Source organism: Saccopteryx leptura, chromosome 3 (assembly GCF_036850995.1).
Source record: "Saccopteryx leptura isolate mSacLep1 chromosome 3, mSacLep1_pri_phased_curated, whole genome shotgun sequence".
Classification (NCBI taxonomy): domain Eukaryota; kingdom Metazoa; phylum Chordata; class Mammalia; order Chiroptera; family Emballonuridae; genus Saccopteryx; species Saccopteryx leptura.
In genome coordinates, this window is record NC_089505.1 from 55029011 (window position 1) to 55053234 (window position 24224).

At 40.4% G+C, this 24224-nt stretch overlaps 1 protein-coding gene across 3 annotated transcripts in view; it reads left to right on the top strand.

Annotated features, from left to right (window-relative positions):
- Nucleotides 1-24224, top strand: part of SEC63 (SEC63 homolog, protein translocation regulator) — a 99408-nt gene that overhangs the window by 67909 nt on the left and 7275 nt on the right. For 2 of the 3 annotated variants that reach the window (XM_066373534.1, XM_066373536.1), the window contains 6 exons: nucleotides 2624-2706; nucleotides 6529-6588; nucleotides 6781-6954; nucleotides 11237-11395; nucleotides 15696-15797; nucleotides 20730-20828. In XM_066373534.1, the coding sequence (XP_066229631.1) occupies nucleotides 2624-2706; nucleotides 6529-6588; nucleotides 6781-6954; nucleotides 11237-11395; nucleotides 15696-15797; nucleotides 20730-20828 (677 nt within the window). The remainder of the gene's footprint in view (nucleotides 1-2623; nucleotides 2707-6528; nucleotides 6589-6780; nucleotides 6955-11236; nucleotides 11396-15695; nucleotides 15798-20729; nucleotides 20829-24224) is intronic. The other variant, XM_066373535.1, reaches the window with a different exon arrangement.

Genomic DNA, 24224 nt, shown 5'->3' on the forward strand with positions numbered 1-24224 from the left:
CTGGGGTAAGACAGTCCACATAAGTTGCTGGGCTGCATTAGTGTCCGGGTCAGTCTAGGTGAATGCAAACAGAAAGTAAGAGTCAGGGTGTAGAGGGATGGTAAAGAAGGCATTCTTGAGGTCTAGGACCGTGAAGTGAGTGGTGTTTGAGGGAATGTGTGACAGTAACCTATAGAGATTAGGGACTACTAGATGGAGGGGAATTACCGCCTCATTGATTAGGCGTAAGGCTTGTACGAGGCGATAAGCCCCTGAAGGTTTTCGAACAGGAAGGATGGGGGTATTGCAGGGAGAGTCCCTGGGGATGAGTAAATCTTGATTTAAGAGGTGGGTAATTATTGGTTTAAGGCCTTAGAAACAAACACAGTTAGTTAGCCCTGGCCGGTTGGCTCATTGGTAGAGCGTTGGCCTGGCATGGGTTCGATTCCCGGCCAGGGCACACAGGAGAAGCGCCCATCTGCTTCTCCACCCCTCCCCCTCTCCTTCCTCTCTGTCTCTCTCTTCCCCTCCCGCAGCAAGGCTCCATTGGAGCAAAGATGGCCGGGCGCTGGGGATGGCTCCTTGGCCTCTGCCGCAGGTGCTAGAGTGGCTCTGGTCGCGACAGAGCGACGCCCCGGAGGGGCAGAGCATCGCCCCCTGTGGGCAGAGCGTCGCCCCCTGGTGGGCGTCCCAGGTGGATCCCGGTCAGGCGCATGCAGGAGTCTGTCTGACTGTCTTATCCCCGTTTCCAGCTTCAGAAAAATACAAAAAAAAAAAAAAAAAGAAACAGACACAGTTACACATTAAACAAAGATTTTACATATAAATTATGAATTAAGGAATTTAAATGAGCGCGCTTTACTTGTTTCAATTAAAATTATACTAGAGATATTTTCTGACAAATAGAAAGACGGATTGCTCACATAGCTTAATATATAATTATATTTTAAAAATTTTTTCGAGATGGCAGGGAGTTGTCAGCATAGAGGGGAGGAAGAGAGAAAGCAGACAGATGGACAGCGTGTACAGCTGGATGGAAAGAAGGAGGGTCAGAATCTGCAGGAGGAGGGGGAAGAGACCAAGGAGAGACAGGCGGAGCGGCAGCCTGTGTGGGGTGGGGGGGTTAAGAACACAGTGGAGAAGGGAGGGGCCCCTGGCCAGCAGGGGAGGAGAAGAGAGACTGGTATTTGCAAGTGAATGAGAAGCAGGATTCTGCGAAGGGAGAGGGCTTTCTGGAGGAGAGAGACTCTAGTGGAAAAGATTTGCAGAGGGACCAGAGAGGAGTCCCGAGAGAGAGGTGCCCCTGGGGGTCAGGCAGGAGGGAGAGAGAGTTGTGAGTCTGCGGAGAAGGAAAGATTAGGAGCAGAGGTTTTAGGTGAGATTTCTCTGGCCAAAAATGGCCTGCATGTGGGACAAGCAGTACAGATATTAAGGACAGGAGAGCTACAGAATCAGAGAGTTAGCCCGGACGAGCTGCCGCTGTCCACAGCTTCCCTGGTTGTAAGTTCAGCCGGCAAGGGGATCGTCCAGGAAGCTGGTGCCCCGTCCAGGATTTCAGCACCAGATGTAAGAATGAGATGGCACTCGAACTCCAGGTGTGCAGGCTTTATTAGAGGAGAAAAACCTACGGGGGCACTTCAGGTGAGGGGATGGGCCCCAAAAACAGACTGAGGCAAAATTTTATAGGGTTGGGGATAGCCTTGAGCAAGGGTGTGCTGGTATGTTTGGCTTTCTGGAATACTCTTCTTTGGAGCAATTGACCAGCTTCCTGGAACCCCTCTGTCCCAGGGGCGATTGTCCGGTAATTAAGGGTGGGGTCAGGCAGCCAAGCGGGACAGCAAAAGGGCAGTTGTAATTCTTGGTAAATTCATGTATCTATCAATATTAAACTTATTTCATTATTAGAGTTTTGGGGCTGTGTATGGCAAACATGGTTTTAAAAATTAATTGCAAAAATACTTTTTAAAATATAAACAATATTTTGAAGTTCTTCCCTTAAAAATAAATTTTTTCAGTGTGGCTTAAGATGCTAGTTTTATGTTTTATTCTGATAGGCAGGCACTGAACATACAGGTAAAGTCTGGTGAGTATACGGTGTGCACAATTTAATAGTGACACAACCCTATTTATAATATTACTTTGAGAGGTTTTTTTTTATTTTAGAGATAAACATTGATTTGTTGTTCCACTTATTTATGCATTCATTGTTTGATTCTTGTGTGTGCCCTGACTGGGGATCACTCTGCAACCTCGATATATGGGGACAACGCTCTAACCAACTGAGCTACCTGGCCAGGGCACATATTTCTTTTAAAAAACCTGGGTTTGAAACTTGGCAGTGCATATTTAGCCATTATGTGACCTTCAGTATTTTGCTTTATTTCTGAATCTCAGTTTCTTTTTAAATGTGTAAGTAATAAAAATCCTTCATAGAGCTACGTTAAAGATTTAAATGAGTGCATTGCTGAAGGCATCTACTGGAGAGTAGTCAATAAATTATTTTTTATTGAATACATTTTAAAATATAGTATATTTTAAATACTGAAGTACCAAATTCTTTTGTGTAAGTTTTGTTGTTTGCATTGACATAGATCTTAATTTTTACTTTATTTTTTACTCAATATATTTACTTTTCATTGTACAGTATTGGATGATGAAGATAGCAACAACATCACAGTAGGATCCCTAGTTACAGTGCTGGTTAAATTGACAAGGCAAACAATGGCAGTAAGTAAACTATTTGTACTTTTATGCTTAAATTAACATATTATTTAACCAATGTCACCCTAATAAATTTAATAAAAAGAAAAAATTTATGTTAGTTTTTATATTTAATTTCTCATTTTAAGTTATACATTCTCAAAGCAAAACTATCGAGTAGCAAAATCTAATTTTGCGGCCCTGGCCAGTTGGCTCAGTGGTAGAGCGTCGACCTGGCGTGCAGAAGTCCTGGGTTCCATTCCCGGCCAGGGCACACAGGAGAAGCGCCCATCTGCTTCTCCACCCCTCCCCCTCTCCTTCCTCTCTGTCTCTCTCTTCCCCTCCCGCAGCCGAGGCTCCGTTGGAGCAAAGTTGGCCCGGGTGCTGGGGATGGCTCCTTGGCCTCTGCCCCAGGCGCTAGAGTGGCTCTGGTCGCAACAGAGTCACGCCCCGGAGGGGCAGAGCATCGCCCCCTGGTGGGCGTGCCGGGTGGATCCCGGTCGGGCGCATGCGGGAGTCCGTCTGACTGTCTCTCCCTGTTTCTAGCTTCAGAAAAATACAAAAAAAAATAAAAATAAAAATAAATAAAATCTAATTTTGCAAGTTCTGTTAGCTGTTTTGAAATTTTAAATTAACTTGTAGTTTTTCACATTGGTTTTCACAGAAAACCTTGGAAAATAGATTAATTCTTCATGTGATGATTTAATATCCTATGAAACATTATAATAGGGTTGTGGATATGGTTCTTAAACTTTAAAGTGCTGTATGGCCCTGGCTGGGTTGCTTAGTGGATCAAGTGTTGACGAACTGTGCCAGAGGTCATGGGTTTGACCCCTGGTCAGGGCACACACGAGTGGCAATCAAATAATAACAAAAATAACTTCTAATGTGAAAAATTCATTCTGTCTGAGAAAAAATTCAGGCAGTGCAGAAAAATATAGGAAGAAATTAACATTAGCTAAAACCCTGCCATTCTGTGATTACCGTATTTCCTCACGTATAAGACACACCTTTTTTCAAAAAAATTGGGATCTTTAAACTGGATGCATCTTATACAGTGGTGGTTGTATATTTTTTACTTGCATTTTCTGCTTTTTCGCGCAGATGAGGAGTTGTATGAATTTTATGATGAATAAAACTTCAGTCCAGTAACTTTATGTAATACTTTTTTTCCCCAAACTTCGGGCCCCAAAATCAAGGTGCATCTTTTTCAATGGAGCATCTTATACTTGGGGAAATACAGTATCAGTTTTGAAGCTCAGGCCTTTCGACATCCTAATGCATGAATATCCATGGAGTTAAATGTATATATTTTATTATGGATCCCTTCTCTCACTCCCCTTAGGAAAACCCCAATGACCAGAATTAAGTCCTGTATAAAATTCTTTCATATGTTTCCCCAGGGTTGTATTTACTATCTGGACTTTACAGTACATATAAATATATATATATAAACATATATACTGGTATTTCCTCATTTCTTTTTATTAAATTCAGTCATATTGTATATGCTTCCTGTATCTTGTTTTTCTCAGCTTTTATTATATATTTATATTACTTTCCAAGTTATAACTGTAGTTATAACTTGTTTTTAATAGACTATATAGTATTTCTACTCAGTTTATTCAACTAGTGGTATATTTTAGCCTGTTTTGCTATTCGATCTGTGAGCATCTGCAGAAAACATTAGCTGCCTTTAGACCCCACGTCTAAAATCTCTGGTAGCAAAAGCATCTTTTGTAATAGGATATATGAAATCAAAAGATGTTGATTTCATGGTAGTTAATGGTAAGGAAGCAGCTGTGTCATAAACTCTGGATGAGAGGTGCCTCCTGGGAGGAGAAGAAGCTCTAAGCCAGTGGTCAGGATTAGTTTTGGAATCCAAACTTATACTGCTGACATAGTATTGGAATTACCAGCCTGAGAAATGAACAAAAAATTGGCGTTGGGCTGTTGATACTAATTGGTAGAAGAGAAAACAAAACTGCTCTGGAGGAAGGGAAAGGATCGAGTATTATTGTTCAATTCTTGTGTGAACTATACCTCAGATTAATTATTAGAACCCAGTAATAAGTGAAGAAATGAAGTAGCGATGATAGAATTAGAAGAAGGTGGCAAATTTTTCTATAAGGGTCCAGTTAGTAATTATTTTACGTGTTATAAGCTATTTTCTCTGTAGCAGCTATTGAACTCACAAATGGGCATAATTGTGCTCCAATGAAACTTTATTTAAAAAGCAGGCAATGGGCCCTGGCCAGTTGGCTCAGTGGTAGAACGTTGGCCCTGCATGTGGATGTCCTGGGTTTGATTCCTGGTCAGGGCACACAGGAGAAGTGCCCATCTGCTTCTCCACCCCTCCCCCTCTTGCTTCTCTCTCTCTCTCTCTCTCTCTCTCTCTTTCTTTCTCTCTCTTCTCCCCTCCCCTCCTGTGTAGCCATGACTCGATTGGAGCGAATTGGCCTGTGAATGGCTCCATGGCCTCCACCTCAGGCACTAAAAATAAAAATGGCTTCTGGTAACAGAGCAAGGGCCCCAGATGGGCAGAGCATTGCCCTCCTAGTGGGCTTGCCAGGTGGATCCTGATCAGGGCACATGTGGGAGTCTGTCTCTGCCTTCCCTCCTCTCACTTAAAAAATAAATAGAAAAGCAGGCATTGAACCTGACCCCTGAATCAGGCAAACAGTTTAGAGCCTAATAGGTGTCACTGTACTTGTTGGCTTTAGTAATATCAGGGAGTTTATTAAACACAACCCATATCACTTGTCATCTTTTCATATAGATTCTTACTGGAGTTTAAATGCTAAGTGTACTGATTCTAAATGGATTGTATGGTGGATGGATATGTCTTTAGGGCAGGGGTCCCCAAACTTTTTATACAGGGGGCCAGTTCACTGTCCTTCAGACCGTTGGAGGTCCGGATTATAAAAAAAACTATGAACAAATCTCTATGCACACTGCACATATCTTATTTTAAAGTAAAAAAAACAAAACAGGAACAAATACAATAAAATAAAGAACAAGTAAATTTAAATCAACGAACTGACCAGTATTTCAATGGGAACTATGGGCCTGCTTTTGGCTAATGAGATGGTCAATGTCCGGTTCCATATTTGTCAGTGCTAGCCGTAACAAGTGATATGACGCACTTCTGGAGCCGTGACGCGTGCGTCCCACTTCACCGGAAGTAGTACTGTACGTGAGCGATGCTGCACTTTGCGGCGCCGCCACATACAGTGCTCCTCTCACTGACCACCAATGAAAGAGGTGCCCCTTCCGGAAGTGTGGCGGGGGCCGGATAAATGGCCTCAGGGGGCCACAGTTTGGGGACCCCTGCTTTAGGGTATGTGGATTTTCTTGGTGTTCTACTTCTTAGTTACAGATCCAATGAGGAATGTCCCTGGCAGTAATGAATAAACTAATATTGGTCTCGTGAAGTTTTCATGTTAGAAAATAATATATTCCAATTTTCGTAACATTAAAATAGTTATATCTGATCACTATTAGAATAAAAGTGAAAATTTAAACTATAAAAATATTTTTAGTTTATAATGTGTTTACATATCTTTATTATATTTGTAAATTTCAGTAGACTATCCCTCACAAAAAATATTTCAGACAGATGTGAGATATTTCAGAAGGTAAAGTCTGAAGTATCATTTAGTAATAGCTAAATTTGCATACATTTATCATTTAGTGATTGCTAGGTTTCCTGTCCTCTCTAACTGCTCCCCCCACCATTGTTCACCAATTTAAAAACTTGCTGGCAATATATTTTGAAAGCTTGTGTTGCTTATCTGAGAGGTAAATGTGGGCTGTCAGACTTTATATTTTCCTTCTCGCCACTTTTAGGAAGTGTTTGAAAAGGAGCAGTCCATCTGTGCTGCAGAGGAACAGCCGGCAGAAGAGGTGGTAAAGACTTGAGTTTTCTTAACTATCTTTCCCGCTGACAGAAATGTGTTTATTTCTGATTTATATTGCTGTGGGAGAATCATTCAGTTTATGAAAACATTGAGTTTAGCCATTCACATCTAAAAATTAGTAGACTCCCAATTGAAACTATTGCTGTGATTTCTCAATGTGTATGTGTGTTGTGATTTACAGCAGGGCGATACTAACAAGAACAGGATGAAAGGAGGATGGCAACAGAAAGGTAAAGGACCGAAGAAAACCACTAAATCAAAAAAAAAGAAAACTGTAAAAAAGAAACCTATACCTGTGCCATTATCACAGTCAAAGCAACAGAAACAAAAGCAAGCAAATGGAGTCATTGGGAGTGTAAGTTTATTATTGTTATTCTATAATTATCTTTATTAAGGAATAACATACCCTAAGATGTTCAAATCTTATGTGCACAGCTCTGAAGTTGTACATATGTATGTACTCATGATACCAGGTCAAGATATAAAACCTTACCAGCACCCTAGATAGCTCATGTGCCCATTTTCAATGAGTGACCCTTCCACCCACCTCCTTACCCTCCCCCGTATTATTATCATAGATTAGTTTTCCCTATTCTTAAACTTCATGTAATTATGTTTGGCTTCTTTGATTCAACGTCATGTTTATGATAGTCATTTATATTGTGTGTAACATCAGTTCATTCGTGTGTGTGTGTGTGTTATTCTATTGTATGAATATACCACAATTTATCTATCTGTTCTGTGGTTGGCACACATTTGAGTTGTTTCTAGTTTTTGCCTATTATACTGAAAGGTGCTATGCTTATTCTTGTACATTTCGTTTATGGGCATTCATTTTTCTTGGGTATGTACCTAGCAGAATTGCTGGTAAAATGGGTGTATATTTAATCATTAAAGAGCCCATTTTCCAAAGTTGTACTAAATTTTGCTCCTGCCAGCAATTATGAGTCTAGTTGTTCTACATCCTCAACAGTATTTGGTTTTACCAATTTTTTTTAATTTTTAATTTTAGCCACTGTGGTTGATCTCTTGTAGTATCTCTGTGTGTGGTTTTATTTGTACAATATTTACCTGATGACTAATGATATTCAACACCTGTTCATATGCTTACTGGTCATTTAGATATCCTCTTTTTCCGAGGAGGGGGAGAGAGAGAGAGAGAGAGAGAGAGAGAGAGAGAGAGAAGGGGGGAGAGGAGCTGGAAGCATCAACTCCCATATATGCCTTGACCAGGCAAGCCCAGGGTTTTGAACTGGCGACCTCAGCATTCCAGGTCGATGCTTTATCCACTGAGCCACCACAGGTCAGGCCTATCCTCTTTTTCTAATGGGTTGATTGTCTTATGAATTTGTAGAATTCCTTCCTTTCTGGATATGAGTCTGTTTTTTTTACTCTTCATGGTAGCTTTTGTTGGTTCTTAATTTTAATAAAGTCTATTTGATCCATCTTTCATGGTTCTTTCGTGTCCTATTTAAGGCATCTCTCTCTATCCCAAGGACATGGAGATATTTTTGTTTTCTTTTACAAGTATTATTTTATTTGTTTTATTTAGCACTATGGTACATCTTCAGTTTTTGTGGGTAATGTGAGATAGGGATTATGGAGTATTTATCCTAGCACCATTTGTTGAAGAGATCATCCTTTTCTGTCTGAATCACAATGGTGATTTGTTGTGAAACAAGTGACTATAACAGTATATGTGCAGATCTGTTCATGGACTTTCTACTCCATTCATTATTTGTTCTTGTGCTACTACCACACTGTCTTAAGTATGGTGGCTTTATGTTAAGTCTTGAATTATGGTAGTGTAAATCTTCAAACTCTTATTTCACTTCAAAATTGTCTTGACTATTTACCGTACTTTTTGCTCCATACAATGCTCCTGACCATAAGACACACCTAGAGTTTTAAGGAGAAAAATAAGAAAAAAAAATATTCTGAACCAAATGGTGTGTTAAAATATTTAGTAAAATATGGTAAATCCTTTGCATTTCCAGCTAAATTTTTAGAATAAGCTTGACAGTTTTTGCCAAAACATGCTGCCAAGATTCAGACTAGTATAGCGTTGAATCTATGGTTCAGTATGGGGAGAATTCACTGTTAACATTACTGAGTCTTTTTATTCATAATCATGATTTATCTTTGTTAGTTTGGATCTTCCTTGATTTTTCTCAGGGGGTTTTGGTAATTTCTAGTGGCAGAGCTGTGGCATATCTCTCATTAGATTTGCTTCTATATATTTGATACTTTCTGGTGCTATTGCTTCAAATAACTTTAAAAAAATTATTCTGCCGAGCTAATTGCTGATGTGTAGAAATACTGTTGCTTTTTAAATATTAATCTTATATCAAGAAGTCTTAATGAATTGACAGTAATTCTAACCACTTGTAGATATTTTTAAAAAGGTTTTCTACATACATAATTATGCCATCTAAAAATAAAGACAGTTTTGCTTTTTTAATTTTAATCTTTATGCTCTTTCCTTCTGTCTCTCTTAATATACTGGCTAGAACTTTCAATGTAATGTTGATTAGAAGTGAAGATAGTGGTTACTCATGTCATCTATTGATCTCAGGGAGAAAACAAACATTATTTTACTACCAAGTATGATATTAGCTCCAGGGTTTTTGTAGATATTTTTTATCGGCTTAAGGAAGTGCTCCTCTGTATTCCCATGCTAAGAATTTTTATGAACAGATACTGAATTTTATTAAATGCTTTTCCTCCATCTAATGAGATGATTGTATGATTTTTCTCCTTATAGGTTAAAATTTTTTAAACAATCATTGCATTACTGGAACAAATCTCATTTGTCATAATGTAGTATACTTTTTTTATATTTATCTGGACTTAATATTTTGTTCAGGATTCCTAAATCTCTTATTACGAGAGAATGTTGATTTGTCATTCTCCTTTCTTGTAATATCCCTGACATGTCTTGTATTGGGTTTATGCTGGCCTCATTACACAAGTTAGGAAGTAGTCTCTCTTTTTCCTAGAAGAGTATGTATAAGATTGGATTTGTTTCTTTTTGAAAGAATTATCTAGAGAAGCCATCTGGGCTTAGAATTTTAAAAAAGGGTTAAAGCTATAGAGTTCGTATCTTCAACATATTCTACCTTTTTTCTTATATCAGATTTTATAATTCTGTTTTTCAAGGAATTTCTACTTGAGTTATCAACTTTTTGGACATAAAGCTATTCATAATATTCTTTATTTTTAATGTCTTTTGGATGTGTAGTTATGTTTCTCTCTCTCTCTTTTTTTTTTTTTTTTTTTTACAGAGACAGAGAGTCAGAGAGAGGGATAGATAGGGACAGACAGACAGGAACGCAGAGAGATGAGAAGCATCAATCATCAGTTTTTCGTTGTGGCACTTAGTTGTTCATTGATTGCTTTCTCATATGTGCCTTGACCGTGGAGCTACACCAGACCGAGTAAACCCCTTGCTCAAGCCAGTGACCTTGGGTCCTAGCTGGTGAGCTTTGCTCCAACCAGTTGAGCCCGCGCTCAAGCTGGCGACCTTGGAGTCTCAAACCTGGGTCTTCTGCATCCCAGTTCGATGCTTTATCCACTGCACCACTGCCTGGTCAGGCTAGTTATGTCTCTTTTATTCCTAATATTTGTAATTGCTAATCTGATCAGTTAGTTCTGCCTAATAACATTTATCAATTTCATTAATCTTTTCAAAGAACCAACTTTTTTATTTTTTTTTATTTTTCTGAAGTGAGAAGTGGGGTATGGCAGACAGATAGACTCCCGCATGTGCCCGACCAGGATCCACCCAGCATGCCCACCATGAGGCTGTGCTCTGCCCATCTGGGGTGTTGCTCCGCTGCAATCGGAGCCATTCTGGTGCCTGAGGCAGAGACCATGGAGCCATCTTCAGCGCCCCAGCCAACTTTGGGGGGGGGGGGGAGAGAGAGAGAAAAAGGAGAGGGGGGAGGGGGGAGAAGCCGTTGGGCTCTTCTCCTGTGAGCCATGCCCTGGCTGGGAATTGAACCCCGGACTTCCACATGCCCGGCTGATGCTGTACCGCTGAGCCATCCAGCCAGTGCTGAACCATCTTTGGTTTTGTTTGGGTTTCCCTTTTGTATATCTGCTTCCTCTTTACTTGATTTCTGGTCTATTTTATTTTCTACTGTCTTTATTTGCTGTTCTTTTTCTTCTTGAAATGAACTTGTAAGTATTTTGTCTGGGTTATTGGCTTTCCTTACTGTATTCATTATACTCTCTCAGTTATAGAAGATATTAAACTCCCAAAACAGTACTTTTCTTAACTTCCTATATCCCCTACTCAAATAAAATACGTTGCATAATATGTGATTTTGAAGTATGAGCCATCTTAGTCATTGTGGTAGTATACATTACAAATAGGAATAAAATATTTTTATTTTACAAACTATGAAGAATGAATAGAATAACTAACAATGGGCAGATAAGCCAAATGTTAAAACCTTCCTCTGACTCCCACATATTTTTATAAGTAAGAATGTTTATAATTCTCTAAAATTCTGTATGAATAGTGAAATTATAATTTGAGCTAGTTGAAATATGACAGCAAGTTACCTTCTGTGACTCAAAGTGATATAGTCATTGAAATGCTCAGAACTCTTGTGGTTGCTTTTTCCTTATAGGAAGCTGCAGTAAAGGAAGACGAAGAAGAAGTTTCTGACAAAGGCAGTGATTCTGAAGAAGAAGAAACGAATAGAGACTCCCAGAGTGAGAAAGAGGATGGTAGTGACAGAGACTCTGATAGAGAGCAAGATGAAAAGCAGAACAAAGATGATGAAGCAGTAAGATTTATAGGCTTAAGTCACTGGAATTACACCTCTGGAGACAGTTTTGGTTTTTGTTATTGTTTATTTGCCTGCTGGCTTGTTTGCTTTCCAGTTTGCTTCCAGTATATTGTGTATAATCTTGTATTGCTGAGGAGTAGTGGTCAGAATTATAAAGAAAAATAGTTTCTAACAAGGATTGGAAATCCTATTTCCTTAAAGTTTTAATTGCTAAATAGATTAAGATAAGGGTCTGAGGTGAAGCCAGTTTGGTCTCTTAGAGCGGAGTCCAATGTTGGCGATGACACTGGGGGTGTAAGGAAGGGGCGTTATGAACTCTGTAGCTGTTTGCTTGGGAGAGGCTCTCAAAAGTTCAATGTAATGGTTAGGGTAAAGAAGCATTATTGTGAACTCTAACATCAAGAGGTTGGTTAAGGGAAAAGTAACATTTTATAGAGTGCCACCTTGTTTCGAGAGGTGTATAAGATATTAAGGACAGGGAAGTCTCCAACCAATTTATTAAGATTGTGAGGATATAGAGCCTAGAAAACAAAATCTCACAGCATGGCATTAAATTGCACATGATTTATGGGAAGACAGCAGAAAAGAATATTTGTGGACAATTAGTGGCCACTAGAAGTTCCCTACAAATGAACTCTAAACTGATCAGCTGTTTCCTTTATGTTTTTGTTGTTCTTTTTGATTGGCCCATTGTTCTAAACAACCCTTGTGGTTTAGGAGAGAAAAAGAGATTCCCTGAATAATCCCTGAGGCAAAAGCAGAGGCCAGAGAGAAAAAGGAAAGAGGAAAGGATAAAGGGCAAAGAATAGAAGTAAAGGAAATGCAAAGAAAACCAGATAGAAAGTGACAGAAGACAATTTGACTTTGGGTGAGAGGTATACAGCACAATCAAATGTCAGAATAATCTGGAGATGTTTTCTCTCAACATATGTACCCTGATTTATCAATGTCACTGCATTAAATTTAATTAAAAAATTTTTTAAAAAAAGGAAAGGAAAGGATGGACCTGCCTGGGAGTGGTGGAGAAAAATAAGGATGCCTGGTTTTACAGTTACTGGCCTTTGACTATTTTCATACTTTGGAAGTAAAGTTGATAGCCAGAAAATTAAAACCTGTCAAAGAAATTATCCCAGCCTTGCTTAGAGAAAGAGTTGACATATTCCTTTCTGAACCTATTAGGGTTAGTAGAGGTGACTCTTAGGGTTTTGATAGATTAGTTTCTTTGGATGACCAAAAATGCATTCATTCAATCTACAAAAATTATACAAATAAATTTCATTATCTGTCATATTGCAAACACTGCGTTAGATGACAGGAGGGCAAAGCCAAATGTTCAACAGTTTCTGCCCTTTAATGATAGTAGGGTTGTGGGCAAGGCAGGTTAATAACCATTATAGTACAAAAAAGATTATGCCCATTTAGTGCAAGGTGCAGTAGTAGTACAAAGGGGAGAGTAGAGAAATTTGTGGAACTCAGAGGCTTATGCTTTATGCTTTAGATGCTCCTGAAAGAATAAGTAGGAATTTGCCAGGTAGGGAAGGGGGAAAAACAAAAAGTGATACAGGGCTTAGGAGGAGTGTAATAGCTCTCTGTATGGCCAGTAGCCACGGCTACCATCACAGCCGCCTGGCCCGTGCAGGTTCGCATTTGATTCGGACAGGTGGTAATGAAACAACGGAACCAAGAACTGGTGGGCCATTAGCTTTAATCCTAGCTCGCACCCAGTGGGCAAGAAATACACACAGTGGGAAAACACTTCTCTTTCCATTCAGGGCTCCCAAAGCCACTGACTTATTCAAGTCTCCTAGAATCAAATGTTCCTAGCTCACCAGCCTTATTCACCTTTGTTCCCCATCTCCTTCTCTCTGCACAAACTGGCTTCTCCTTCAGCACTCCGCCATCTTGGCTGCTTCTCCTTTCCTCCACATGGCCTTTCTCTGCTCTCTTTAATCTCAGGAACCTAGAGAGAGCAAGCTCCTGGTCTGCCCCATTTTATAGTATAGAAATCAAAACCTTTAACCCAATATACAAACAAGGAAGTCTGTGATACAAAGTCACTTATCTGAGGCATAATGGGATTCCTCATGAGAGTGCACCACCTTCTATTATGCAACAGTCAAGGGTGTGGGGAAAAGCTTAGTCTTAAAACTAAGCCTTAGGCTATAAGGGCCCTGCCTGCTTACGCCTGTTTACAGCCTGTCCTCCACACCCAATACAAACTATAAGCGAGTAAAAACATATATATCATATTTACAAATTTATTTGACCAACATTCCACCCCTTTTGCTCGCTTACAATCTAAAGCACAGGTATTCCGGTACAAGGAAATTAAGCACATTACACAAATTACAACTACAGCACAAATCATACAGTTTCAACAATTACAAAGGTATATTTCACCAGTTTCTGAGCACTTTGCCAAAAGCACGAAATGTCCTCAGCCTTCTTTCTAGCTGTTTGAAAAGCTTCTTGGGGCACAGGAAGGGCCTCCAGCAAAGTCGTCCCCCACCCCCATCAGGGTATTTCACATTGTCCAAAATCCATAAGTCCATCCAACAAAGGAGCCAGTGCCCACTCTGGTCATAGTCCAGGAATCAGTCCACACACATGGGGCCTCAGCAACCCCCCTCATCCCTGCCATCCTGGCAGGTCTTACACTGTCCCAAAGAGGAGCACATGGCAGTGGAAGTCAGCATTTCCATCTCTGCTCCAGAGAGCATGATGGCATCCACCCCGATGTCCCAAAATCACAGCTCTACCAGGGGTGTAGCGAGTACTCCTTGCTGCTGGGCTTTCATCTTCTGGAGACTTTGGATCGCAACTCCAGACCAATTCTCCTCATCCTCCAAAGAGGAACTGGAAACATCAGCTCCTGCTGCTGGGCTTGAGACCAAGGCCGCCGCCTTCTGCTCCGCAGGCCCTGCAGCCCCAGCTCTGGCCTTCTACCGCTACGGGCTCTCCACAATGTCCAGGGCAATTTGCAGCTCACGAACCTGTGATTCCTTCTCCAGTGGCTGCTCCATTTCCAAGTGAATCTCATGAACCTGGTCGGCCTCCTCTGGTGCTTGCTTCAGCTCCAGGGTCGGCATCTGTTTCTCCCACGTTTGCTCCAGCTCCTTCCACTGCTCGGTTTGCAGGTCCTGGGCAGCCTTTTCCACAGAGCTCTTGATTTCCTCACGCATGACTGTAAAAGTCAGCCAGCCTACGGTCCCCAAAAGGACAGCCATGGGGAACCATAATAGCAGCCAGTCCTCTACTCCACTGCTCAAAGGTGGTGGTGGCTCCATACTGATCTGCCACAGACTACGCCAAATGTATGGCCAGTAGCCGCGGCCACCATCACAGCCGCCAGGCCTGTGCAGGTTCGCATTTGATTCAGACAGATGGTAATGAAACAACGGGGCCAAGAACTGGTGGGCCATTAGCTTTAATCCTAGCTCGCACCCAGCGGGCAAGAAATACACACAGTGGGAAAACACTTCCGTTTCCATTCAGGGCTCCCACTGACTTATCCGAGTTTCCTAGAATCAGAGGTTTCTAGCTCACCAGCCTTATTTACCTCTGTTCCCCATCTCCTTCTCTCTACACAAACTGGCTTCTCCTTCAGCACTCCGCCATCTTGGCTGCTTCTCCTTTCCTCCACATGGCCTTTCTCTGCTCTTCTCTCAAATGCTAATAATCTCAGGAACCTAGAGAGAGCAAGCTCCTGGTCTGTCCCATTTTATAGTGTAAAAATCAAAACCATTAGTCCAATATACAAACAAGGAAGTCTGTGATACAAAGTCACTTATCTGAGGCATAATGGGATTCCTCATGAGAGTGCACCACCCCCTATCATGCAGCAGTCAAGAGTGTGGGAAAAAGTTTAGTCTTAAAACTAAGCCTTGGGCTATAAGGACCCTGCCTGCTTACAGCCTGTCCCCACACTCAATGCAAACTATAAGTGAGCAAAAACATATATATCATATTTACAAATTTATTTGACCAACATTCTCTTGAGTTCAAGGAAGTCTAGGTAGTTTGAAATGATTAGTATAGAGTTCAAGGAGGAAGGCAGTGGCAGGAGACTGGAGAGATACACCATGTCAGATTATGAACGACTGTGTAGTCATGCTAACCCAGTTAGATCTGATTCATGAGAAGAAATGTCAGTTTTGAGCAGGAAAATGATCTTATTTGTGGGACTGAACTTGGCAGTAGTTAGCATTATCAGGAATAATAAATAGAAGAAGATGGCAACTCCTCAGAATGATGGAAAACATTTTTTACTTCAGCGATTTAATTTTTATTTTACCAGGAATGGCAAGAATTGCAACAAAGTATACAGAGAAAGGAGAGAGCTCTGCTGGAAACCAAATCAAAGATAACCCATCCTGTTTATAGTCTTTACTTTCCCGAGGTGAGTTATACACAGCCAGCTGTTTTCCTTATTCCGTTCACTTTCTCTTTAGGTGTTTCTCAGGGGCCGTTTATCTTTGTGGTGAGTACTGGCTCAGGTGTGCCAAGTGTGTCTATTCTCAAGGAAAGAGAGGCCACATTGTTGAGGATATATTTCAATATTATGTTCAGTGAATGTGTTTTGGAAGAAGATTCACTTTTTATTTTTAAGATTTTAGTTAATTGATTTTAGAGCAAGGAGAGAGAGAGAAAGGCGGGGTTGGGGGCACGGACCGCATGAACTCGTCGTTGCTTCTTGTATGTGCCTTGTGCCTTGACTAGGCAAGCCAGGGGTTTTGATTTTTTTTTACAGAGACAGAGAGTCAGAGAGAGGGATAGACAGGGACAGACAGACAGGAACGGAGAGAGATGAGAAGCATCAATCATCAGTTTTTCATTGGGGCACTTTAGTTCATTGATTGCTTTCTCATATGTGCCTTGACCGGGGGGGGGGGGGGGGGGGGGGCGACAGCAGACCAAGTAACCCCTTGCTCAAGCCAGCGACCTTGAGTCCAAGCTGGTGAGCTTATGCTCAAACCAGATGAGCCCGCGCTCAAGCTGGCGACCTCCGGGTCTCAAACCTGGGTCCTCCACATCCCAGTCCAATGTTCTATCCACTGAGCCACTGCCTGGTCAGGCAGGATTGTTAACTTTTTAAGAAGTCGTGCGGTTTCCTGTGCTTTATCTTTTGTGTGCTCAGATTACTAAGGGTTGTGCTTTACGATGATTTCTCATTAGCAGTTCAGGCAGCTAATCACACAAATGCATATTTTGGTTCTGACTATGTGGCTATTATCAATCTCTCTATCAAGTTTTAAATAGGGCAAAAAGCTCTTAAATTTTTCCTATGGACTTTCTCCAAGGGTCCTGTACTGGCCACCTGGACTTGCTGTGGTCCCAGTAATTGCCCTAGCCAGTGGTCGGCAAACTCATTAGTCAACAGAGCCAAATGTCAACAGTACAATGATTGAAATTTCTTTTGAGAGCCAAGTTTTTTAAACTTAAACTATATAGGTAGGTACATTCCTTATTGAGGTAGCGCCCACACGTGGTATTTTGTGCAAGAGCCACACTCAAGGGGCCAAAGAGCCGCATGTGGCTCACGAGCTGCAGTTTGCCGACCACTGCACTAGTCCATGGGCATCAAGAAATCAGCTGAGTGCAGTAAGAGCTGAGCATGGTTGAGCCCTAGCTCAGGACAGATCATTGCTGTGCTGTTTTGTTCCCTTGTCCTTGTTTACTTTGTGATTGTATTCTGCTCAACTTTTATCTCCTTGATAAGCTGTGTTTATCTTTCAAATGAATTTGGATTTGTTTGACGTTTCACTTTTGTGCATGATTCTGTCTGTGGCTAGAGGTCAAGGACCGGTTGCTTCAGTGCAGGGAAACTGTTGCAGACTGCCTCACAGCTTTGCCCCACAACCTTCTGTTCGCCACTCATGTTTGGCAGGTGATTTCATGTGCAAATCTGCTTTCTGTTCTAGAATGTCAATCTAGAGTTGCTGGGGGCTGCTGAAAGCAAATTCCTAAGTAATTTGGCTTTCCTAATAATAAATGAATGGCTCTGCATAGACTGGTTTTTTGACTTGGAGAGACGTCAGCCCAGGATTCCATCTTACTGCGCACGCTGATCGTCTGGCGCGTCCTGAGCATTAGCCCATCTGTTAGGGCATTTTGCCCATTGCGCTGGTAATCTGCCAACACCAAGGCTCCTAAAATCAAGTGAATAAATTCCACTCAGTGGTTGGTTTTTAAAAGTGCCATGGGATTCTATAAGCTGCATAATTTTTATCCTTGTAACAATTTCATTTTAGACCATGCTTAGTTAATAGGCAAAATATTCATTCACTTTCTTAGAACATTTTAACAGTAAAAATATCCTTTTCCAATTTAATTTTCATCTGCATGTTCAGTGTCTCAAAGTACCACTTATCAGATAAAATTTATTTTCAACATTGCTAACATCTACCTGTCTACCTTCCCATTTACTTACCCAACTACCCTAAGTACCACACTACCCCTTTACAGATTTATGTTAATAATTGACTTACATGTTATTTAAACTCATTTATTATACTTAATATGTTAAGAATGGTTGGGAATCCTGTACAATAGAGAAACAGTTTTATTTAAAGTGCTGATAACTCATGGTAGAGCATCTTCTCCACTTTCACCATGTGCATCAGTGTCTAGGCACAGGTGTCCTGCCATAGATTGATATTCACATGCTTCCTAATAAATATTTTTGAATGAGTCTCATTTTAGCCAAGTAGCCTGGGAGAGGGGAGGAAGAGACAATCTCCAAGTGGAGAGGTAAAAATGAAATGCATGTTCTTGAACATAACCCTGTGCTTATTATGTTATTACATGTCCTGGTGGTAATATTTCTGACAGTGAAATGTCAGAGCTTCTTAAATAACCAAAGTGTTTACTTCATTTCATTAATAATTATAACTTCTTATTATTTTATTGAGAGGTGGGGATGCAGAGAGACAGACTTCCCAGCATGTGCCCTGAATAGGATCCACCCAGCAAGACCCTACTGGATGATGCTCTGCCCATCTGGGGCCATTGCTCTATTGCTTGGCAACTGAGCTATTTTAGTGCCTGAAGTGAGGCCATGGAACCATCCTCAGCTCCTGGGGCCAAATAGGTTGAGCCATGACTACAGGAGGGGTAGAGAGAGAGAGAGAGAGAGAGAGAGAGAAAGAAAGGGGGCAGGAGAGGGGTGGAGAAGCAGGTGGTTGCTTCTCCTGTGTGTGCCCTGATCGGGAATCAAACCTGGAACATCCACATGCCAGGCCGATACTCTACTACTGAGCCAAACAGCAAGGGCCTAATCATAACTTACTTATTGCAGTCTATATACTAAACATTCTAATGTATTTTACTTGTGTTATCTGAGTTCCTCTTTACTACACAGCCTGAGGTGTAGGCACTCATCGTTTAACAGAGAAGAAAGCGATGGTTAGAGAAGTGAAATGATCAGGTCTGTGTGACTTTAAAACATCAATGGCAAAGTGCAGCCTGTAGACCAGCGATTCTCAACCTGTGGGTCGCGACCCCGGCGGGGGTCGAACGACCAGAACACAGGGATTTGGTCACCTAAAGCCATCGGAAATACATATTTTATCTTAAAATGTATTGTATAATAAATATGTATTTTCTGATGGCTTTAGGCGACCCCTGTGTTTTGGTCGTTCGACCCCCTCCGGGGTCACGACCCACAGGTTGAGAACCGCTGCTGTAGACAAATCTATTTCCCTGCCTGTTCTTGTGAATGAAATTTTTTTTTTCTGTTTTTTTGTTTGGGTTTTTTTGAGAGAGAGGCAGAGAGAGAGACAGGAACATCAAACTGCTCCTGTATGTGCCCTGACCAGGGAATCGAACCAGCAACTTCTGTGCTTTGGGATGACACTCTAACCACAGGGCTTAGGGGTTTTTTGTGTTTGTTTCTTAGAGACAGAAGAAGGAAGAGAGAGGGGAGGGGGGAAGGGAAGCATTCATTTATTCAATTATTCATTTGTTGTTCCACTCAGTCATGCATTCATTGGTTGCTTCCCATGTGTGCCCTGACCAGGGATGGAACCCACAACCTTGTCGTTTTGGGAGGATGCTCTTAATCGACTGAGCTAACCGGCCAGGGCCATCAAACAAGTTTTATTGGAACACAGCCACATTCATTCTTGTTGCACTACAGTGGCAGAGTTGAATAGTTGCAACAGACCCTATGGCTCACAAAACCCGGGTATTAATAGTCCACTTTGAGTCCATTGTGTGCAATGGACTCCCACTTTTTGTGTGCAAAAACACACAGCCAAACATGTATACATATACATTTATGTCTGTTTTGGTAGTCCTAACCCTTGGGTTAATCATGCAGTTGTAATTTATTTGTTTTGCCTATTGCATTTCCTGTTGTTTAAGTCATTTATACAAAAGAGTTTTTAGCTGAATTTAGTATAGCGTAATTGAAAAGATAATAAACCACGTTTTAATGTCTTATGCACTTAATAAGTGCAAGTGATTTTGGCTTAAAAGCATGAACGTTTTCCCTATGAAACTTTTCAGTGAAAAGTTACTTTTTAATCTTCTTTTGGATAACTGAGAGTTTAGAATAGTCTGGTATTTTTTGGGCTAAGTGAATATTTAGAATATCCTAGCTCCAAGATATCTTTCCTAAGCAAATGACTAAGCAATAACTGATGGTTGTATCTAGTGCTGCTCCCTGAGCAGACTGATGTTTGGTGCTTCCAGACTGCTTGGCTTTCTTTTTTATTGTCTTTCTTCCCAGTTTTCTATCTTATCTCAGTTCTCTCTGCTGTCCCTGCCATGCATTCTGTTGTCTACTTTTTTTTTTTCTATTCCTAATCTTTTATAAAATACAAATAAAAACGCTGAATTTACTAATATTAAAATCGTGTAGTGAAAGGTATAAATAGGTTCTTAGATTTCAAGGTGGTATCTTAGGAGTAATGTATTTTAATGTACTGATTTCCCATTTGGTTGCCCAAGTCTCTTCCACTCCTACTTCCTGGCTTTTGCTTATTAGTGCTAAGATGTAGCTAAGATTATTTTCTAGATGATGTTGTCATAGTTTATACTGTTTTCTTTTATAGAATATCTTTTGTCACTTTTAAGGTTAAATCAGGGGTTTTTAATACAGAGGCCCATCAGTAAGGTGTAAGGGGCCATTTGAAACCCCAGACTTACATACAGAATTCTCTTGGAGAGCAGATCCAGAAATGTGTAAGAACAATTTCTTGGTTCAGTAAATATTTATTATACATCTGTTTTGTACAGTGTAGCAATGACTAAAACAAGGACAATAATTCTTAATGAGACAAGGCAAAACTGTTTCTCTAGTTCTAATTATACTTTTTTTCCTTTGCAGGAAAAGCAAGAATGGTGGTGGCTTTATATTGCGGACAGGAAGGAGCAGACATTAATATCTATGCCTTACCACGTGTGTACACTAAAAGATACAGAGGAGGTAATTACCCAACAACAGTATTTCAGTTTTTACAAATGTATAGTATCTCATCATCCTGCTGCTTCATAAAGTCATTTTTAGAAAACAGTTTATCATATTTGGCTTATTACATTTTAAGATATTTATAATTGTTCTCTGATGTCTCTTGGGGGAAGCTCGTTTGAAATTTACAAAGTTTGAATTGCTAAAGGCAGGCAGCTTAGTCTTTTAAAAACTTGTTTTTATTTTTGGGAGTTTTCACAGTATCTAAGAACAAATATGTCTTCTTTCTAGAATTTAATTATATTGTAAAAAACTATATGATTTTTATTCTCAGTGGATTAATGCTAAGATATATACCTTCTTAAAAACAAATGTAAGAATAAATGATGCGATTTTTAGGATGGAATTTTTGATGATGTAACATTGTCAATGACATCACTGTGATAGCATTGTGAAGTACATATTATCCCCTTATGGACTCTTTTCTGTTTTCTTCTTGATTTTTTTTTTTTTTTTTTCATTTTTCCAAAGCTGGAAACGGGGAGGCAGTCAGACAGACTCCCGCATGCGCCCGACCGGGATCCACCCGGCATGCCCACCAGGGGGCGATGTTCTGCCCCTCTGGGGCGTCGCTTTGTTGCATCCAGAGCCATTCTAGCGCCTGAGGCAGAGGCCACAGAGCCATCCCCAGCGCCCGGGCCATCTTTGCTCCAATGGAGCCTTGGCTGCGGGAGGGGAAGAGAGAGACAGAGAGGAAGGAGAGGGAGAGGGGTGGAGAAACAGATGGGCGCTTCTCCTGTGTGCCCTGGCCGGGAATCGAACCCGGGACTCCTGCACGCCAGGCCGACGCTCTACCGCTGAGCCAACCGGCCAGGGCTTCTTCTTGATTTTTTATGTTAACTTTGTAGGAAGAAGGTTCTCTCTGTCTGGACTAGTTGGAAAAGAGCAAGGCTTTGAATTATTTATTTATTTATTTATTTTTACTTTTAGAGAGAAAGAGAGGGAGAGAGAAGCATTCATTTGTTGTTCCACTTAGTTGTACATTCATTGGTTGCTTCCCATATGTGTCCTGACTGAGGATTGAACCTGTGACCTTGGTGTATCAGGATGAAGCTCTAACAAGCTGAGCTAACTGGCCAGGGCCAGAGCTTTGAAAATTTGAGATTATTTTATGCTATTGATTTTTTTTTTTTTTTTTTTGTATTTTTCTGAAGTAAGAAGCAGGGAGGCAGACTCCCTCATGTGCCTGACCAGGATGCCCACTAGGGGGCGACGCTCTGCCCACCTGGGCATTTCTCTGTTGCAACTGGAGCCATTCTAGCACCTGAGGTGGAGGCCATGAAGCTATCCTCAGCACCTGGGCCAACTTTGCTCCAGTGGAGCCTTGGCTACGGGAGGGGAAGAGAGAGATAGAGAGGAAGGAGAGGGAGAAGGGTGGAGAAGCAGGTGGGTACTTCTCCTGTGTGCCCTGGCCAGGAATCAAACTTAGAACATCCACATGCCGGGCCGACGCTCTACCACTGAGCCAACTGGCCAGGGCCTTATTCTATTAATTTTTATTTCAGAAAGTATTTTCCCCTTTATAAACAATATAAATGTATGTAGTGCTCTGATTATTTGACACTTAGAGGTAGAGCCAACTTAAGGGTATTTCTTTGAGCAATTTTTCAAAATGTAAATTTTACCTATTTTTGAATAGATAATACCTAGTTAGTATTTCAGAAGATATACAAAAGCATACACATTGAAACATCTTGCATCTCTCTCACTCATTTATTTTTCTTTCTGGAGAACATTATTGGTATCCAAGTTTTATTCTTCATTGATATTGTAGGTAAATTATAAGCAAATACATAGGTATATAATTTCCCAGTTTTACACAAAAAGTAGCAAACCATGTTCTGCACCTTACCTTTTCCACCTTAGTGACACAATATGGAATTTGTTCCATGTTAGTGCAGAAAAAGCTTCCTCATTTGTTTTTACAGCTACATGATGTTATTTTTGTGTTGATTTTTATTTATTTATTTAGTGCTCTGCTGTTTAATGGAGTTACCAGTTTCTTTGCTGTGTACATTTTGTCCATGTGCAATAAGTCCTATAGGATGTGTTCATAGAGGTTGAATGATGAATCGGGCTCTGTCCATTTGTCATTTGATAGATACTCTTGTTCATAGGGAAAATAAATAAGTATGCCCGTTGCTTCTCAGTGTGTCAGGTGTTTTGAATGCCATTGCTAATCAGAAAGGTAAAAAAAATGGCAGCTCAGTGTTTTTCTCTCTGATTTTTTATTTTGAAAACTTTAAAACCTAGCAAAGTTTTATAAACACAGTGTTATGAGCCCCATAGACCCTTCATCTACATTGACTAATTGCTAACATTTTTCCATATATTTTATATTTTTCTCTGCTTGTATACACACAAAGAAAATACACACACGTGTGTGTATTTTCCTGTCTGACCCACTTTAGGTACTTGCAGACATGGCATTAACCCTCAGTACTTGAATGGTATCTCCTGAGATCAAGACCTTTCTCCTACATAAGCACAACATTACTATATTTGGAAATTTAACATTGATACCATATTATTTGTCTAAAGTGCAGTCTGTATTCAGATTTCCTCAAATACTCCACTAATGTCTGTTACAGTTTTTTAAATTTTATTGATTGATTTTAAAGAGAGAAGAGAGAGAGGGAGAGAAAGACAGAAACACCAGTCTATTTCTGTGTGTGCCCTGACTGGGGATCGAACTGGCAGCCTTTGCGTAGGGATGATGCTCTAACCAACCAAGCTATCTAGCCAGGGCAGTTTTGTTTTGTGTTGTTTTTAAATTCAGGATTCAGTCAAGGATCACACGCTGCATTTGGCTGCCATTTCTCTTTGGAACACTTCTGTACACTTCTGTATTTTTTCTTTTTAAATTTTTTATGCCATTGACATTTTTGCAGAGTCTGTGCAAGGTATTTTGTAGGATATCCCTGAATTTGAATTTGTCTCATTGGTTACTCATGCTTATATTCATCTTAAATATTTTTGGCAAAAAATACTACAGAGGTGCTATAACCTTCTTAGTGCATCTTATCAGGGGCACAGTATATCAGTTAACCCCACATGGGTGATACTGTGGTTGATTAATTAGTTCATTAAGGCTTTTTTCTCTTCTAAAAGTTATTTTATTCTAATCTGTAGGTGATACTTGGGCACTATGTGAATACCCTGTTCTTAGTCTTTTACCCACTCATTTTAGCTTATATTGATGATTCTTGCCTGCATCAATTTTTACTATGCTGGTTGTATTCAGTGTAGTTGTAATTTGTATTTCTCTTAAGAGTGAAACTGAAAATTGAAATTCAGTGTATCTGAATTGTATTTTTGTATTTGTTTGTGACCATTGTTCATTTTTGTTGGGTT